The sequence below is a fragment of the Chiloscyllium punctatum genome, chromosome 10 (genome assembly GCF_047496795.1).
Source record: "Chiloscyllium punctatum isolate Juve2018m chromosome 10, sChiPun1.3, whole genome shotgun sequence".
NCBI classification, from domain to species: Eukaryota; Metazoa; Chordata; class Chondrichthyes; order Orectolobiformes; family Hemiscylliidae; genus Chiloscyllium; species Chiloscyllium punctatum.
Genome location: NC_092748.1, coordinates 114014820 through 114035272, shown reverse-complemented (window position 1 = coordinate 114035272; position 20453 = coordinate 114014820). Strand labels below are relative to the sequence as shown.

The window sequence follows — 20453 nt, the reverse complement described above, 5'->3', positions numbered from 1 at the left end:
AGGGAAACAACACACCATTCTGCTTTTTCTCTGCTGGCCATAGAAAAGTCTGTCTGTACCTCTAACTACGGAATCCTCTAACACAATTGATCTCTTGGAAGCCGACATACCCCTATTTGCATTAGAGCCAGTCTCAATACCAGAAACTTGGCTGTTCGTGCTACGTTCCCCTGAGAATCCATCACCCCCTACATTTTCTAAAACAGCAAACCTGTTTGAAATGGATATATCCACAAAACACTCCGGCCCTCGGTGCCGGCCATCTATGTGACTGTATCTGAGACTTTCCCCCCTTCCTATAACTGCCATCCATCACATACTGTTGCAAATTCCTCATCGCTTCTGTTTCTCCAACTGATTCACTCGATCTGATAAGATTCGCATCCAACAGCATTCATGGCAGATATAATCTGCAGTAACCCTTAAACTCTCTTTAAACTCCCACATCTGACAAGTAGTGCATATCACTGCAAAAGGCCATTTTTGCTCCTTCACAATCTACAGACCCAGAAAATAACACCATCTTATTCCTCTACAAACACTGCCCCAGGTTAAATTAATAGCTTAAGTTTAATTAAGAGACTTATCTCCAAAAACATATAATCAAGAAAGAATCCACTTTACTTACGACTGCAGATTCTCTCTTAAAACAACAATTAATTTATCTGTGCTGTGAACTTCATCCAACAGTTCCTCCAAGATTAGCTGTGAATTTCACCGTTTGTTAATTTTCCCAGATGCACTCCGATGTCCAGTGACACACGAATTCAAACAGCAAAGGCGGTAACTGTGCAGTTGTACAATGAGAGTGGCCAGTTCTCCCAATTCAGGGATTTTTTTAAAAAAAGTTTGGTTTAGTTTTTAGCTGGGAACTCAAAGCAACAGCTACAGTGAAAAGAGGTTCCATGTGGTTTCTCTCTCTCTGACATCTATTTTGCAAGCAGCTGTGTTTAGTTTACCTTTTTGCCAAGAGATGTGTTTATGGGGATGTTTCAGAAAATTGGAGCAACATCATTAAGTTGCATTAGAGTTGCTTAGGTTTTCAGGTGGGTTGTTATTCTATTATTGTTCTCTTTTGTTTGTGTTTCGTTCTGTAGTCTGTAAATAAATTGTTTTGAATTGGAGTGGTTTGACCAACTGCATCACTCCTGGAATATCCGCCTTACATTTGTTTTATACTACTAGAACAGTTAGGGTCTGGGCTACCTTCTTGAAATGTTTTGAGAGGATCTGGCCTGGTCCATACCACCAGTTACTTGGGTTAGTTCCTTAATTCTGTACCCAGATATACCTTGAACCAAACTTAATCTGCCAATATTCTTAACCAGTGCGCAATGGAGGCTTGCCAGGTTAATTTTGCAAAATCACCAACAGGAAATCAAAATGCATTTTTATATGGTCAGAGTTTATTGAAACGTTGTTCTGAACATTACAAGTCGTAAAAGCAATTAGTTATTTCTTCAAACATTTTAAGTTGGAAGCTGTGCCATTTTGATGTGGCTACCATTTTAATAGTATTGTGTTCGAGACAAGAGTGGTTGATTAGTCTCCTGAAATACTTAGATCCTATTAAGTGCACACCTACATATAGCTTCACTCCTGATGCAGAACAAAATACAGGTATAATTCCTTCCATTTGAACTTTGTAATTAATCCAAAGTACATTGCAAAACAGTGTTACATAGTTACTTTTAGCAAAGATGTATTTGCTCCCCAGCAGGGTAAAGCTGTGTGCAATCCACAAAAATGTACAGTGACTTGACAAGCACAACATAGCTGGAATGAGGGATTACATACAATTATCTCACTGATAATTGCACAAGTGTAAAAAGTAAACTGAAAAAAGAGAGAGATTGAATAATCTAAAATTTAGGATATTCATTGGCAAGACAACAGACCACGATGGGTCAAACTGTTTGCATGGTATATGGATGATGACTACAATCTGGGTGCACAATTCAAACATGTCTATTGGTCAAATCCTTATACTGGAATGTAAGCTTTTACCAGTTGCTGAGTTCTAGATTTTTTAAAAAATTGCTGCAAAGTAAATATTCAAGCCTACCACAGACATAGCACAATGTGAGAATTAATAGCACAACTTCCACTTGAGGAGGAAAGAAAGTACGTGACTTCTTAAAGGTCACTTTGTATCCGACCAGCAAACGGATCTCAACCAACACTTTTCAGTTTTCCTAATATTCTTCTTCTTCTTCACCTTGATCCTCAACACTATCAGCGCCAACCTCTTCATAATCTTTCTCCAAGGCAGCCATGTCTTCACGGGCCTCCGAGAACTCCCCTTCCTCCATCCCCTCACCCACGTACCAATGCACAAAGGCGCGCTTGGCGTACATCAGATCAAACTTGTGGTCTAGTCGAGCCCAGGCTTCAGCGATGGCTGTGGTGTTGCTCAGCATACACACAGCTCGCTGCACTTTGGCCAAGTCCCCACCAGGCACCACTGTGGGGGGCTGGTAGTTAATGCCAACCTTGAAGCCAGTTGGGCACCAGTCCACAAACTGGATGCTGCGTTTGGTCTTGATGGTGGCAATAGCAGCATTGACGTCTTTTGGCACTACATCACCACGGTAGAGCAGGCAGCAAGCCATGTACTTGCCGTGGCGAGGGTCACACTTGACCATCTGGTTTGCTGGCTCAAAGCAGGCATTGGTGATCTCAGCCACAGAGAGCTGCTCATGGTAAGCTTTCTCAGATGAGGTTACAGGGGCATAAGTAGCCAGAGGGAAATGGATACGTGGATAGGGAACTAAATTGGTCTGAAACTCTGTCAGATCAACATTCAAAGCCCCATCAAAGCGAAGGGATACTGTGATGGAGGACACAATCTGACCAATGAGTCGGTTCAAATTGGTGTAGGTTGGGCGTTCAATGTCCAGGTTTCTGCGGCATATATCATAGATAGCTTCATTGTCCACCATGAAGGCACAGTCTGAGTGTTCGAGAGTGGTGTGTGTCGTCAGGATAGAGTTGTAAGGTTCAACCACAGCTGTGGAGATTTGAGGAGCTGGGTAGATGGCAAATTCAAGTTTGGATTTCTTGCCATAGTCGACAGAGAGACGTTCCATCAGCAGGGATGTGAACCCAGAGCCAGTGCCTCCACCGAAGCTGTGAAAAATGAGGAAACCCTGGAGCCCCGTGCATTGGTCAGCCTGTGGGGGAAGGAATAGGTAGCATGTTACAATTCAGTCAGAGTGTAGTATTCAGAAGGAAGAAAATTAAAAAGTATTCTTTTTGATTGGGAAATTAATTGTTTTGAGTCTTAAATTTATGGCAGCAAGTCCTGGAATCATTCTAGCTACTCAGCTCTGAACTCATTTATGTCCTTTTAGTTTATAATAAAGAAAAGTTTCCCAAGCATTTCAAATATGGATACAGCAATGAGATGGACAAAATTAGACTGTACGAGATGTTCTATTACTGGGTGAATGAGCAACAATCAAAGCAAATCCATATCCAGCAGAGTTTTGACATATTATTTCTTTAAGCTTCATATTCCATGATGGATCTTCCCTATTTGCACATCACAAACAATTATCTTCCCACCTGCTTAATTAGTCCAGATCACACTGAATGCCATCAGTATCCTGTAGTTGTCTCCGGTCACACTGTTATGCATCGTCAGCAAATACAATACTATGTTATAACTTCCTCTATTCATTTTATGAACACAATGGTCAGCAGACTTTGCAGAATGTGCCAATTTGAGTTTTTTCAAACACGATCTTTAATTGATCCACTGGATGTTTACACAGTTTTCTGCAAATGCCAGTTCAGGATCTGGGACTTTTTTTGTTTTAGAGAAAACCTTTCTTGTGTACTTCAAGCTGCCAATTCAATGATCCACACCTTAAACCACCCAACACAGGGTACCTTATGAGCTGTGGAATGATGATTACCAGCAGCTAGATGGAAACTATAAGAAGGCATTTCACTTGTGACTCTTAACACGCATCAAGGAGATGTGATCTTTTAGTTATCCACTCCCTGGTGAGGATTGATACACAGGTTTTCAGATGTGAAGGGAAATCTCTGAAGCCACCATTGCAGCCGAATGCATCATCACGTCCTTTAATAAAATATATGAAAATAGATCATGTGAGAGTAACGTGGTGATTCAAAAAGGTAAATACTGACAATAGACACTGTTAAAGCATTACACAAAGTACAATTAAGTTTATCCCTTAATTAATGGATAATGCAAGAACCTTACAAGTTTACGGAGCTTGTCAAGGACCAAGTCAATAAGCTCCTTCCCGATGGTGTAGTGCCCACGGGCATAGTTATTGGCAGCATCTTCCTTCCCGGTGATGAGCTGTTCAGGGTGAAATAGCTGCCGATAGGTACCACTACGAATCTCATCTGGAAGGCAGATGAAACATTACTTTTCCCTTCCCATGCATAAACAAACAAGGGATAAACCACATATCAATTTTGACAATGCAGCTCCATAAGCAGAAGAATTATAAACAAATTCTCACAATAGACATACCAATAACAGTTGGTTCCAAGTCAACAAAGACAGCACGTGGGACGTGTTTTCCTGCACCAGTCTCACTGAAGAAGGTGTTGAAGGAGTCATCTCCCCCTCCAATGGTCTTGTCACTGGGCATCTGCCCATCAGGCTGGATACCATGTTCCAAACAGTACAGCTCCCAGCAGGCATTGCCCATCTGGACACCAGCCTGGCCAACATGGATAGAAATACATTCACGCTGTAGGAGAAATCAAAAAGTGTAAGTCACATCAAATTGAAAGAAAAACTTAAGATATTAGTGGTGACAGTAATAATCACATTAGTACCTAAATATTAATCAGCGAGGATATTTAAAAACAAGTCTTTAAAAGGTCACCCTTCCCTGTGACCTGGGGACTCCATCATTAGGGGGACAGATGGGAGGTTCTGTAGAATGAGAGAGACTCACTGTTGGTGTGTTGCTTCCCAGATGCCAGAGAGTCTGCGATGTCTCTGATCGTGTTTTTGGGATCCTTGAGGGGGAGCAGCCCCCTCATGGTTTGCATAGGCACCAAACGACAGACAGGAAGAGAGATAGGGATTTAAGGCAGAAATTCAGGGAGCTAGGGTGGAAGCTTAGAGCTAGGACAAACAGAGTTGTTATCTCTGGTTTGTTGCCCGTGCTGGCGACAGAGAAGTTGAACACACAGCTACAAGGATGGTGGAGGGTGGGTTTTGGATACCTGGATAATTGGGGATCTTTCTGGGGTAGGTGGGACCTCTACAAATAGGATGGTCTTCACCTTAACCAGAAGGGTACCAATATCCTGGGGGGGATTTGCTAATGCTCTTCAGGTGGGTTTAAACTAATTCTGCAGGGGGATGGGAACCCAAGTTGTTGTTCATGTATATGAGAGGTGAGAGTAGCGAGGTCAGAAATAAGGTTTCAAGGTCACAAGAGAGCACCAGCAAGCAAGAAGTTGGTTCGAAGTGTGTATTTCAACATCAGGAGCATCCGGAGTAAGGTGGGCGAACTTGCAGCATCGGTTGGTACATGGGATTTTGATGCTGTGGCTATTTTGGATACATGGGTACAGCAGGGACAGGAATGGTTATTGCAGATTCCGGGATTTAGATGTTTCAGTAAGAACAGAGAAAATAGTAAAAGTGGTGGGTGGGGGTGGCATTGTTAGTCAAGGACAGTATTAGGGTTGCAGAATGGACATTTGAGGACTTGTCTACTGAAGTTAGAAACAGGAAAGGAGGGGTCACCCTTTTGGGAGTTTTCTATTGGTCTCCGAATAGTTCCAGAGATGTAGAGGAAAGGATAGCAAAGATGATTCTTGCAAGGAGTGAGAGAGATAGGGTAGTTGTTATGGGGGACTTTAACTTTCCAAGTATTGACTGGGAATATTATAGTTCAAGTACTTTAGACGGGTCAGTTTTTTTCCAGTGTATACAAGAGGGTTTCCTGACACAGTATGTAGACAGGCCAATAAGGGTGAGGCCACATTAGATTTGGTACTGGGTAATGAACGCGGTGAAGTGCTAGATTTGGAGGTAGGGGAGCACTTTGGTTACAGTGACCATAATTCGGTCAGGTTTACATTAGCGATGGAAAGGGATAGGTATATACCATAGGGCAAGAGTCAATGCTGGGGAAAGGCAATTAAGGTACGATTAGGCAAGATTTAGGATACTTCAGATGGGGAAGGAAACTGAAGGGGATGGGCACAATTGAAACGTGGAGCTTATTTAAGGAACAGCTACTGTGGGTCCTTGGTAAGTATGTACTTGTCAGGCAGGGAGGGAAGTTGTCAAATGTGGGAGCTGTGGTTAACCAAGGAATTCTAATCTCTTGTCAAGAGGAAGAAGATGGCTTACGTTATGACGAGACATGAAGACTCAGTTAGGGCACTTGAAATTTACAAGTTAGCCAGGAAAGACCTAAAGAGATAGCTAAGAAGAGCCAGGAGGGGACATGAGAAGTCATTGGCAGATATGATCAGATTACTTAGTGTGGAAACAGGCCCTTCAGCCCAACAAATCCACACCGACCCTCCGAACAGCAACCCACGCAGACCCATTCTCCTACATTTACCCCTTCACCTAACACTATGGACAATTTAGCATGGCCAATTCACCTAACCTGCACATCTTTGGACTGTGGGAGGAAACCGGAGCACCCAGAGGAAACCCACGCAGACACGGGGAGAATGTGCAAACTCCACACAGACAGTTGCCTGAAGCGGGAATCGAACCCGGGTCTCTGGTGCTGTGAGGCAGCAGTGCTAACCACTATGCTGCCCAGGAAAACTCGAAGGCTTTCTATAGGTATATAGGTATATCAGTAATAAAGGAATGACTTACAGTAAGATTAGGGCCAATCAAGGATAGTAGTGGGAAGTTCTGCATTGACTCAGAGGAGATGGGTAAGAGCAACATTTAAGCAGCATTTAGACCGACACAGGAACAGGAAGAGAACAGAGGACATGCAGACAGGTGGGAATAGTTTAGAATGAATTATGGCTGGCACAGACATGGTGGGCTGAAGAGCCTGTATCTGTGCAGTAGTGTTTGTTCTATCAAGCCAGGCTTTACTCTTGGATCTGTCCAGTATTCAATCAGCTAGGATCACGACAATGTAAATATGTACTTCATGATGCATACGTACACATGTTAAATCTGTGCAGAATTCAGATCTACACCATTTCCTCTCCTTTTGGGATGTTTTATCCTATCAAATTTTCCCCACTGGGCATTCTTGTCCACACATTAGGATGTCAGAGGTAGAAATTTACCAGAATTATAGCAGGTTAAGGATTAGTTACACAGAGAAGTAAGATTATTTGTCGTGGAGTACAGATGGTCGCGGACAAGTTTAATAGGTGCTCAAAGTTAAGAGATTTTCATTAAAAAACTGGTAAATTGAAAAGAAAATCGTCAAAACATTCATGAGCAATCAGAAGATAATCAATTTAAAACAATCAGCAAAAAGAAAATGAACATTTGTTAAAAAAAAGATAACGCATGCAGATTGATTGAATGGTAGCTTATTAATGAATAAATATTTGAAATGACGAACAAAATAAAACAAGGGGTGGCATGTGATCTTAGAGTTAATTTGTTCTGCTGACCGACAAGAAATTGAATGCCCAGAGGGTAAGGTGGTGTGTCTTTGTCTTATAGGTGGAAGATGGGAGGTTTACATTCCTATCCCTTGCCATTCAGGGATGATTTGCATCATCATCACCTACGCAGAAGTCAGCTGGAACACTGCAATTTAAATTCTGACTGCACTGTATATTTGCACAAAAAAAATTCACATCAGATTTAGCCATTAAGGGATGATTTGGATTGCATTGTCTCTAGGAGTGAGGTGGTCACTGCATTTTATCTTCAGTGGCGTGTGACTGCAAGGGAGTGACTGCGGGTTGTCTTGTGGGCATTGCTAAGTGTGATGTAAAGATTTTATATAAAGGAAGGACTGTTTCCTTTGTTTTACCACAATCCCGTAAGCCTTGCGAGGTCTTAAAGGTTTTGCCAAAGCCTGTACTGTATTGCGTTCAATAAATTTGGTTGCTTGTTCACAGAAGTTGGTGTGTTACAGTTGCATCAAGTGTGGAAGAACCTCAGGGGAAAAAAAACTCAACACAGAAACAAGTGGGACTTGTGTCTTTCAGAAAACTGATAAGGTTCTATGAACAGAAATGTGCACTTATCAGTGTCCCAGCAAATAAAAAAATCACCCAAACTATTCAAAACAATAGATGCTGAATTCAGAATATCAGACTGCTGAAATACTAGTCATTAACTGAGTCACTGCAGAAAGTTCCATGACCCCATTCTGAAATAAAAGCCAGCAAAGTTATCTCCTACAATTTGACCGCTATTTATCCCTCAATCAATACAATAGATTACCTGGCTGTTATGACAAAGCTGCTGGTGGGAGCTTGCTGAGTGTAGTGAGTTACCATATTCCTCATTTTACAAGCACCTGCACTTCAGGAAGTACTTCATTGGTCTCGAGATGCTTTGAGATCTGATGGTTGTGAAAATGGCTACACAAGTGCAAATCTATCTTGTGTTTAAAAACTCTTAATGACCTGACCCTTCCAAAACTCTACAAGAAAACCGTTTTGGGTTATTTATCCAGGTAGAAATCTACAAGAGCGCAAACAAACTGGTGGAAAAACTCAACAGGTCTGGCAGCATCTGTGGAGAGAATGCAGAGTTAATATTTTGGTTCCACTGACCCCTCTTCAGAACACCCTCTTCTGGTCACTCAAAAGTTTCTCAAAACTTGCCAAGCTAACACCATGTATGGGGCAACTGTGTTGTCACGAGCTTAAGTAGATAGGGCCTGTAGAGTCATTGAGTTGTACAGCACGGAAACAGACTCAGTCCAACTCATCCATGCTGAGCAGGCATCTTAAATTGATGGAGTCCCATTTGCCAGCACTTTACCCATATCCATCCAAATTCTTCCTATTCATGTACCTATCCAGATGCCTTTTAAATGTACTTGTACCAGCCTCTGCCACTTCCTCTGGCAGCTCACTCCATACACGTACCACCCTCTAATCAAAAATCTTGCCCCTTAGTTCCCTTAAATCTTTTCCCTCTCACCTTAAGCATATGCTCTCCAGTTTTAGACTCCTATACTCTGGGTAAAGACCTCATCTATTCAGCCTATCCATGGCCGTCATGATCTTATAAACTTCTGTAAGGTCACCCCTCAGCCTCTAATGCTAGAGGGAAAATAGCCCCAGCCTTTTCAGCCTCACCCTATAGTTCAAACCACCCAATCCCAGCAACATCCACACAAGTGGTTTTGGAGAAAATCTATAGCTCAGGTTGTGGATCAGGGTGTAAGTTTGCTCGCTGAGCTGGTAGATTTGTTCTCATACCCATGCAACGTAACATCAGTGAGCCTCTGACGAAGCACTGATGTTCTGTCCTGCTTGCTTTTTGAGTCTTGGTCTGTTGTGGTGGATGATATCACTTCCGGTCTTTTTTCTGAGAGGTTGGTAAATGGGGTCCGAATCGATGTTTGTCAATGGAGTTCTGGTTTGAATGTCAGGTCTCTAGGAATTCCCGTGAGTGTCTTTGTTTAGCCTGTCCCAGGATTCTCCCAGTTGAACTGGTATCCCTCTTCGCCTGTGTGTAAGGATACTAGTGATAGTTGGTTATATCTTTTGGTGGCTAGTTGGTGCTCATGTATCCTGATGACTAATTTCCTGTCCTTCTGTCCAATGTAGTATTTGATGCAGTCCTTGCAGGGTATTTTTGTATATGACGTTCGTTCTGCTGGTTGTTGGTAGTGTCCTTTAAATTCATTAGGAGCTGTTTCATTGTGGTAGGTGGTTTGTGGGCTACCATGACGTCAAGGGGTCGGAGTAGTCTTACCGTCATCTCCAAAAAATGTCTTTAATGTATGGCAGGGCCGCTGAGAGTCTCTGGGCATGTTGTCTCTTCTTGTTTAGATTTGATGTGTAGGAATTGACAGACTGTGCTTATCATGTCCCCACTGATCCTGAATACATTGAATAGGTGTTTTTCCTGGGCTTCTTAGTTCCTGGGCACTGCAGTGTGTTGTGACTCATTTAAATAATGTCCTAAAGCAGCTCCATTTGTGGGTGTTGGGATGATTTTCTCCTACACAGGAGAAAGAGAGCACTGCAGATGCTGGAGATCAGAATCAAAGAGTGTGGTCCTGGAAAAGCACAGCCAGTCAGTCAGTCAGGCAGTATCCGAGGTGCAGGACAGTCAATATTTCAAGTATGTGCTCTTTATCATGAAGTGGAGTATCTGATCAACGTGCGTGGCTTTTCGTTCTACTGTAATGTCTAGAAAGGAGAGTCTGTCATTGTTCTCTTCCTCTTTGGTGAGCTTTACACTTGTAAAAGGTTGTTTGTGGGCTTCTTATAGCTTGTTGCATTTCGTGATGCGAAAGACGTAATCCGCATAGCAGACCCAAAACTTCAGCTGGATCGTGGAATGGGCTGTTTGTTCTAACTTCTGCATAACTGTTTCTGCTAAGAATCCTGATATTGGTGATCCCATAGGTATTCCATTGATTTGTTTGTAGATCTTGTCATTGAAGGTGAAGGTGAAGGAGGTTGAGAGTCTTAGGACTACTAATTTGAGGATGATGTCGGTGCTGTCAGGTGTTTGTGTCCTTGGTTCGCCTAGCAGTGAGGCCAGTGTTTCTTTAGCCAAGGTGATGTTTATTGAAGTGAATAGGGCCATCACGTCGAAGGAAACCAAGACCTCGTAGTCCTCTACCTCGGTGTCTTTGATGATGTTGAGGAATTCCTGGGTGGAGTGGACAGTGTGGCTTGAGTCTTCTACTAGATGTTTCAGTTTGCGTTGCAGTTCCTTTGCTAATCTCTTTGGAGGGTTTGAGCTACAGCAAGAAGCTGAAAAGGCTGGGGCTATTTTCCCTGGAGCATCGGAGACTACGGGGTGACCGTATAGAAGTTTATAAAATCATAAAGGGGAATGGATAGCCTGAGTAGATATTGTTTTTTTTTAATCAGTAAGGGAATCAAGGACTATGGGGAAAAAGGTAGGAAAGAGAAGTTGAGGGTGATCAAATCAACTATGATCTCAATTAATGGTGGAACAGACACAATGGGCTGAATAGCCAACTTCTGTTCCTATGTCTTATGGTTTCTGTAGCAGTCTTCATCCATTCCTTCACCCCACTGTTTCCAACTGTATTAGCACTATTGTAGAAATTCCTCTATGTCTACTTTTTCTCATTTAAAATGCTCCTTTAAAACAGATTTTGCTCTTCTCATTACAACATTAATTTTAGCTCATTCATTTATACTTGCATACAATGGTTATGGTATATTTTCATATATTAATATGAACTATCACAAACATAAATCCATTACATTTTATATATTTTCTTCAAAAGAAACATGCTTGCAGCACAAAATTTAGCATCCCTTTGTTTAAAAGTCAAGGGAGCAGTGCTGCAAAACTGAATTGTTTAGTTCACTGCCCCGTTACATGTCAGTACTGGATCAGAAGAGAACTAAATGCAGTAGAAATCTGAATCCTGTTATATAGAAAGATTGGTCATAGAAAAATTCCAGAATAGGACTCATTGCTGTACACAATAGAATGCCTGTCTATACAGCAACTTTTAGAACAAACATTTTGGCATAGTTTAAATTATGGAATTTGCTGATAAAGTCAAGAGAATTGTGTGCACAGAAGTCTCATGGACTACAAAAATGAGCCAAGTTGCTAAATGTGCAACTTGTTTGGAATTTAAACCGACTATCAATTCCACCAGTCAGATCCTGGCTCAATTTGATAAATTTAATTAAAAACAGTTGCATGTAACATAATACATGCAACTTTGAAATTAGGGGACAATTAAAATGATTATAATTCTGTATTTGCAGGTACAGGCCCTCTGATATCTTGTACAATATCCTTAGTGCCCTAAACAAATATTTCAAAATATTAAGCAATTAAATCTTATTGCTCACCATGACAATACACTATCATGCAATTTTCAGGAATTAAACGGGTTACGCAAAATGGAGTTCGGTGCCCCAGAAAACAGACAGATACAGAACAATGACCAAGCAAACTAGTCTCAGACTATTTACAGAAACCGAACAAGCACACCTCCCTAGGAGAACACTCCACTAACACTAGTAACTAAAGCACACCTCCAGTAGAAAACTAGCAAGTGTAGAAAACTGACAAGTATATAATCAGTTCTCAGAATCAAGAACAATTAAGGCCCTAAAGGAATGTCTGAATGATTTATTTGGAGGTTTTTGCAAAGAGAAACGTATCCCAGTCTTTGCCTTTTCTTTCAAATGCTATTGATACAGATCATTCCCTAGATGAAAGCACACTGAGTAGACAACTGGTCAATGCTAATGCCAAAAAAGCCTGGAAAAGCCACATCTACTGTGGGAAAATGTACACAACTGCAAATACCTTGCAAGGGCTGAAAATTCACTGATTTGAATAAGCAAGGAAGGACAATGCTGACAGATCAGAGATACTCAGAACACACACTTGGCTTAATGTACTTTTTTTCCTCTATTCTATGAGGAATGTATTTTCAAACTTCCTATAGTTTGTATGGGGAAATACTTCTTGCAGCAGCTGTGGACCATTCAGACCCAAATAAGTAGCTTTTAAAGTTACAAGGAAACTTGTAGTATTTAATGTATTTCTAAAATACTGCAAAATGTTTAACTCCAACTTTTAAAAAATTTATTGTCTCAACTAAACAATCAGCAACTAAAGACCATACTTGCCAATCGATTTGGACAATGGTGCTGTAGGTGGTGGAATACTATCAATTACCAAGGTTTGTATTCAATTCATGTTTGTTACATTCCAGTTGCATGGGGTGCAATAAAAGGACTCAAAGATCTTAATAAACTAATTATTTGGCTAGGAGATTTGAGTGAAAATGAGTAATTAACCCACCAACCTATATTATCTCCTAGACCTCAAATCTTCCAAGTTTAATATTTACAATCTTGTGTTTATATTCTTAAGAGCCTCCCAAGGCTTTTCCAGCCTTATAACTAGATCACTCCACTCCCCTTCTATGGTAAATTATTTCTCTGGTGCAGCACCATCCTTCATTATGCTATTTAATGTACACTGCATCATTCATACCAAACTAAGTTACATAAAGATAATGGATTAAAAGGCTGGGATTGTTCTCTTAGCAGATAAGGTTTTGGGGAAAATTATTTCCACTTGCAAGCAGACCAGTTCCCACTTGTCATAAGATAATTGCCAAACGAACTAAATAGGGAAGAAGAAATGGCCTCACAGAAGGTTAAAATTTGTGATACATGATTTTAAAAAAGTGGTAGAACCAGATTCTATCCAAAATTCTAAATCGCAACGGGACTCTGCCAAAAAAGCAATTTGCAACTTAATGGGAAAAAAGTTGGGATGTAAAGCAAAATTTGATAGCTGGATTAAAAGGAAATCACTACAGATGCTGGAAATCTGAAATAAGAACATAAATAGCTGAAAATATTGGTCTAGCAACATGTGTGGAGACAGAAAGAGCTATTACTTGAATTTGAAGCTACTTCAAGATGGGAGGGTAGAAATATAACTGGATGCAGTGACAAAAAGGAGACAGCATGACAGGCAAGAGCAATCTACTCCACAATTCGAATAAAATCATGTCTGAACCAATAAACCTTAACTCCACTTTCTTGCCTTTTCTTCATAATCCTAGATTCCCTTGCTGATTAAAAATAAATCTCTCAATCTTGAATATATTTAATGATCTAACCTGTACAGTGGCAAAGAATGTCAGACTTACTAACTGCAGAAGAAATGCTTCCTTGTGTGTCTTAAATGGGTGACTCCTTACCTTGAGATTATACCCTGTGGGTCTAGATTCTCCCACAAGAAGAAAGAACTTCCGCACATTTACCCTGTCAAGGCCTAAGAATCTGGTATGCTTGAATAGATCACCTCATTTTTCTAAATGCCGGGGAGTAGAATTAGATGAGTTTAACTGACAAAGATCCTGGAATTAAAGATTAGAGACCAACCCATGATCTCTACCACTCGGCAGGACAAGGAGAGCACCACCTAGAAGTTCTCCTCAAGGACATACACTATCCTGACTTGGAATTATACCACCATTCCTTCAGTGTTGGAAATGTAGTCCTGGAACTCCTGCCCTAACAGCACTGTGGGCATCCCCAGACCACAGAATGCATATTCTTGAATGCAGCTCACCACCACCTTTGTCACAGTAATTAAGGACAAACAAAATGCTAGTCTAGCCACTTCATACCAAAGCTGAATTTCTACAAAAAACATCCAAAGAGAGTATAAATGCCAGAATGGGCATGGTTAATTACCTACCTCAGTATCCTATTTCTGCATTCTCCCCATTTCTTTTGATCCCTTTAGTCTCAAGAACTATACCTAAACCCTTCATGAAAATATTCAACGTTTTGGCCTTGACCACTTTCTGGCAGAGAGTTCCACAGGCTCAGCCCATTCTCTGGGTCAAGATTATTTCCCCTAAATGGCCTTCTTTTTATTCTCAGACTATGAGCCCCACTTCAAGCAGATGAGGGTGCTAGTGGTATTATTGCTAAACAATGAATCCACAAACTCAGCTAATGTTCTAGGGACCCAGGTCTGAGTCCCAAAATGGCAGATAGTGAAATGTGAATTCAATTCTAAAGAAAAAAATGTGGGATTAAGAATTTACTGATGACTACGAAACTTTTGCTGATTGTCAAACAAAATCCCATCTGGCTCACTGATGTTCTTCAGGTAAGGAAATCTGTAATCCTCTCCTGGTTTGGCCTACGTGATGTCAGACCCACAGCAGTGTGGTTGATTCTCTCAACTGCCCTCAAAGGTGTTCTCAGCCACATCCAAACAGTGAATAAAAAAGGTAAAGCAAGAAGGGTCACTGGGTTTAAAACACTAACTGTTCATTAGTTCTGGTCACCCTGCTGTAGGAAGGATATTATTAAACTGGAAAGGGGCACAGAAAAGATTTACAAGCACGTACCCGGGTCTAGGGGGTTTGAGTTAAGGACACAAGCAGGAAGTTGGAAGAACACAGTAAGTCATATAAAGCATCAAGAGGTGGAGAAGTCAACGGTTTGGGTGTAACCCTTTTTCAGGACTGGGGGTTGGGTGTAAAGAGAGCTGCAGATAAAGGGGGGTGATGAGGTAGGGATAAATGAATACAGGTATAGGGTATGACCTCGTTGGTTGATGGGTGGAATGATATTGGTTGGTGGCTAGAATGCAGGGTTGATAAGAAGAATGGAAGGGAGAGGAGAGGAGTAGGGCAGGAAAGGGAGCAGGGGAGGGGCGGGGAAGGAAAGGGAACAGGAACGGAGGGCTGAAAAGGAAAGTTACTTGAAATCAGAGCACTCGATGTTGCATCGTCTGTGCTATAGGCTGCCCAGGCGGAAGATGAGGTACTGTTTTTTCAATCTGTGGTATGATTCGTTGTGGCAATGGAGAAGGCCAAGGATGGTCATGTTGTAAAGGGAGTGGGAAGGAAATTAAAATAGGTGACTGGGAGGTCAGGTCTGTCGCATGTGGGCTCAGCTGAGATGTTCAGCAAAACATTGAGTTTACTCACACATTGGGTGCACCGTATACAGTAAACTAGGTTGGATGAGATGCAGGTGAACCTCTGTCACACCTGGAAGGGCTGTTTGGGGCACAGATGGTGAGGTGGGTGGTGTGCTGGGTAGGCTGGGACTTTTTCCTGAGTGTAGGAGGTTGACGTAACCCGTAGAGGTATATCAAATTGAGGGGCATGGCTAGGGTGAATAGCCAAGGTCTTTTCTCTAGGGTTGGGGAATTCAAAATTAGACAGCATATTTTTATGGAGAAAGATTTAAAAATGACCAGAGGGGCTTTTTTTTTTAAACACAGGGTGGTACTTTTATAGATAGAACTGCCAGAGGAAGCAGTAGCAGCAGCTATAATACAACATTTAAAAGACACTTGGACAAGAACATGATTAGAAAATGCTTAGAGGAACATGGGCCCACAGCAGGCAATGGGACTAGTTTAGTTTGAGAGAGTTTGTGCAGACAAGTTGGATCAAATGGTCTGTTTCCTTGCTGTATGACTACGACCTGCTGACAGATTCTGAATCCCTACAGGGTGGAAACAGGCCATTTTGGCCCAACAAGTCCACATCAAGCCTCTAAAGTAAACCACCCAGACCCACTCCCCTACCCGACATTTCCCCTGACTAATGCACCTAACCTACACATCCCTGAACGCTGTGGGCAATTTAGCATGGCCAATTCACCTAACTTGCACATCTTTGGACTGTGGAAGGAAACTGGAGCACCTGAAGGAAACCCATGCCATTATTGTATCCGTTGCTCCCGACACGGTCTCCTCTACATTGGGGAAACTGGGCGCCTCCTAGCAGAGCGCTTTAGGGGAACATCTCTGGGACACCCGTACCAATCAACCACACCACCCTGTAGCCCAACGTTTCAACTCCCTCTCCCACTCTGCCAAGGACATGGAGGTCCTGGGCCTCCTTCACCGCCGCTCCCTCACCACCAGACGCCTGGAGGAAGAACGCCTCATCTTCCCCCTCGGAACACTTCAACCCCAGGGTATCAATGTGGACTTCAACAGATTCCTCATTTCCCCTTCCCCCACCTCACCCTAGTTCTAAACGTCCAGCTCAGCATGTCCCCGTGACTTGTCCGGACTTGTCCTACCTGCCTATCTCCTTTTCCACCTATCCACTCCACCCTCTCCTCCCTGACCTATCACCTTCATCCACTCCCCCACTCACCCATTGTACTCTATGCTACTCTCTCCCCACCCCCACCCTCCTCTAGCTTATCTCTCCACGCTTCAGGCTCACTGCCTTTATTCCTGATGAAAAGCTTTTGCCCGAAACGTCAATTTCGCTGCTCGTTGGATGCTGCCTGAACTGCTGTGCTCTTCCAGCACCACTAATCCAGAATCTGGTTTCCAGCATCTGCAGTCATTGGGGTAAAAACAATGTCATCACCGCGTCTGACGCGTGCGCACTAACCGGCCTGCCGACAGCCGGCCACCACGCAAGCGCACCGGGGCCGTCGCCATTTTCCATCCCACACCACCCCCTCCCCCCGGGAGAGCGCCGCCATTTTAGAAAAAAATGCAGGGAGGGAGGAGAAACAACAATAAGGTTTTCCCGGTACAGCCTGTCGCCTTCGGTTAAACGACCTCGAAATTCCATCGAGACGTAGCTATAGGCGGCTGCCTCACCTTAAATTCGGATGTGGCGTTTCAAATAAAGTAAAGGCGGGAAGAGGACGGTGGGCCCCAAAGCGTAGGAGAACCGTCCGAAATGGAGATTAGAAAAAAAAAGGAAAATTTCACCAAACCGGCTCTGAGGAATATTGGAGCTAGTTTCTTTTGTTTTGTTTAACACAGAAAAAGAACACCGAGAGAATGATGACACAGGGAAAACGTTCACCTACCATTGTGCTCCTCGGCTGGCGCGTTTGCTCAGGAATGAATGACGGGATAGTGTCGCGAGTCTCTGCGCATGCGTGGCGAAACCTGGGGCTGGTTATTGGCGTGAGTCACCGCGCATGCGTGGCGAAACCTGGGGCGGGTTATTGGCGAGAGTCTCTGCGCAAGCGCCATACCATCCCCCCTTGGAGGCGGTCGCGCGGTGACGTAGAGGCTGCTCCAATACCGCAGAGGGTGCCAGGCTGACAAAAAATTAGGGATTGATCAGCACATCATTGCAGCATCTGTGGGTGGAATTCGCATCCATGACTACAACTTCCAGCAACTTTCCAAACCCATGACCCCTCTTCCCTACTCCAGTAAGACAAGGGCAGAACACAAAACAAACAGACATTTCTGGAGAAACTGCAAGGTTTTGCAGTGTCTGTAGATGCCTTTATTTGTTGCAATAGATCAAGGCATTGGGGAGGGGAGACGATGGTATTACCCATCCATTGGCTTTCCCTTTAGTTTATTTTCCCAGCCTACTTTAGATGACTCGAGGAGAAAGTGAGGACTGCAGATGCTGGAGATCAGAGCTGAAAATGTGTTGCTGGAAAAGCGCAGCAGGTCAGGCAGCATCCGAGGAACAGGAGAGTCGACATTTTGGGCATAAGCCCTTCCTCACCTTAACCTCCTCCCACCTATCGCATTCCCAACGCCCCTCCCCCAAGTCCCTCCTTCCTACCTTTTATCTTAGCCTGCTTGGCACACCCTACTCATTCCTGATTCCTGAAGAAGAGCTTATGCCCGAAACGTCGATTCTCCTGTTCTTTGGATGCTGCCTGATCTGCTGCACTTTTCCAGCAACACATTTTCAGCTACTTTAGATGACTCTCTTAAAAGCTTTGCATTCAGACCATAAGATATAGGAGCAAAAATCAGACCATTCAGCCCATTGAGTCTGCTCTGCTATTCAGTCATGACTGATAAGTTTCTCAACCCTTAACCTTTGATCCCCTTGATACTCAAAAACCTATTCATGTCATTCTTAAATATACTCAATGACCTGGCCTCCACCCTGGTGAAAAGACCTTGTCTATTTACCCTGTACATGCCCCTCATGATTTTATGAACTTCTATAAGGCCACCCCTCAGCCTCTGCTCCAGGGAAAACAGCCCCAACCTATTCAGCCTCTCCCTATAGCTCAAATCCTCCAACCCTGGCAACATCCGTGTAAGTTTTTCAAGCTTCACAACATACAGGAAACACAGGGAGTGCAGGGGATGTTCAGCAGGTCTGACAGTATCTGTGAAAAGTGAAATGGAGTTAACATTTTGAGTCCAGTGTGACTTATTCAGAATGAGGAAGACTTGAAAAGTTAACTCTGTTTCTCTATCCACAAATGCTTACAGACCTGCTGAGTTTTTCCAGATTGTGTGTTTCAGATTTTCCAACTACATTTTCTTTTATTTTCAACTAGATTTTCTTTTATTTGAAATTCCACTATTTTGTGATTGCTTCTCTTACAGGATCCCTCACTATAATTTTTTTAATGAATCCTGCTCCATTATACATTACTAAATCTAAAATCCATACTGATGAAGGACTTATTCCTGAAACGTTGATTCTCCTGCTCCTCGGATGCTGCCTGACCTGCTGTGCTTTCCCAGTAACACACTCTCCACTCTGATGTCCAGCATTGGCAGTCACTTTCTCCTAAATCTAAAGTAGCCTGTTTCTGACTAAGTTCTGCAATGTACTGCTTTAAGAAATAACCCTCGATGCAGTCTACAAATTTATGTTCTGTGATGCCCTTCCCCATTTGATTTATTCAGTCAATTTGCAGATTAAAATCACCCATGACAATCATAGTGTCCTTCTTACGCACCTCCATTATTTCCTGATTTATACTTTGTCCTATAGCAAGGCATCGCTTTGGAGGCTATAGGTGAATTCTTACCCTTGCCATTCCTTTTCTTCCCCAAACTATTCCACATCACGACATATCTGTATCACTGCTTACCACTGCGCTGATACCTTCATTTATTAACCAAGCTACCCCACCTCCTTTTCCTTTTTGCCTATTTTTTCTAGAACTGAATACCCTTGAATATCGATTTTCCAATCCTGGTCACCCTGCAACCATGTTTCTGTGATAGCTATCAAATCATTTCCATTTATTACTATTTGTGTAGTCAACTCGTCTAGCTTGTTAAAAATGCTGTGTTTTCAGACAAAGAGCCTTAACCTTTTATTTTCTTTACCAGTATTACTTTCTCTAGTTCCAATTTCTGCTACACTCTTCTGTGCATGTTTTCCTGTAACACTTTGATTATCATTTGCCTCTTCATTATCGTGCAGCTTGTTTCTTTTTGTCTTTCTATATTTCCTTTCAACCAAATCATCCATCCCACTAATTAGTTAAAGCCCAATCCACACCTGTAGTTATATGATTCGCCAAGAAACCAGGCCCAGCATGGTTCAAATGGACCCCATCCCAAATGAACAGCTCTCACTGTTAGTATCCCATCGATCATAACCCATTTCTCCCACACCAGTCTTTGAACCATGCATTTACCTATCTAATCTTCTTTATCCTATGCCAATTTGCACATAGCACAGGTAGTAATCCACAGATTATTACCTTAGTGGTTCTGATTTTTATTTTCGATCCAAACTGCTCAAACTTCCTTAGATGAACCTCTTTTCAAGTCATACCTATGTCATTTGTACTAGTTTTCCAGTGGATTTCAGCAGGGCTCGGTGCTGGGGCTCTTGTGGTTCATGTTTAACATGAATGATTTGAACTTTAAAGTGGGGGATATGATGAAAATGTTGTGGATGATACAAAAATTGGCAGGGTGGCAAATAATGAGGAGGATAGCTGTGAACTGCAGGAGGATATTGATGGACTAATTAGCTGGGCAAAGCAGTTGGTGCAATAGTAATGTCACAAAACTAGTAATTTAGAGGTACGATCTAATGTTCTGGAGA

At 42.5% G+C, this 20453-nt stretch overlaps 1 protein-coding gene across 1 annotated transcript; it reads right to left on the bottom strand.

Annotated features, from left to right (window-relative positions):
* Positions 1-1384: 1384 nt before the first annotated feature.
* On the bottom strand, positions 1385-17602 carry LOC140482458 (tubulin alpha-1D chain-like). The gene is made up of 4 exons (XM_072579963.1): positions 17482-17602; positions 4514-4736; positions 4235-4383; positions 1385-3173 (listed from the first exon to the last, which is right to left on the bottom strand). The coding sequence occupies exons 1-4, from the start codon at positions 17482-17484 to the stop codon at positions 2196-2198; spliced, it is 1353 nt and encodes a 450-aa protein (XP_072436064.1). The 5' UTR covers positions 17485-17602; the 3' UTR covers positions 1385-2195.
* Positions 17603-20453: the final 2851 nt, after the last annotated feature.

Coding starts and splice junctions, on each gene's coding strand:
- LOC140482458 (XM_072579963.1), bottom strand. Junction 4,384..4,513: donor CTTGGAACCAACTGTTATTG/GTATGTCTATTG, acceptor TCTGCCTTCCAG/ATGAGATTCGTAGTGGTACC. Junction 3,174..4,234: donor TTGACAAGCTCCGTAAACTT/GTAAGGTTCTTG, acceptor CTTCCCCCACAG/GCTGACCAATGCACGGGGCT.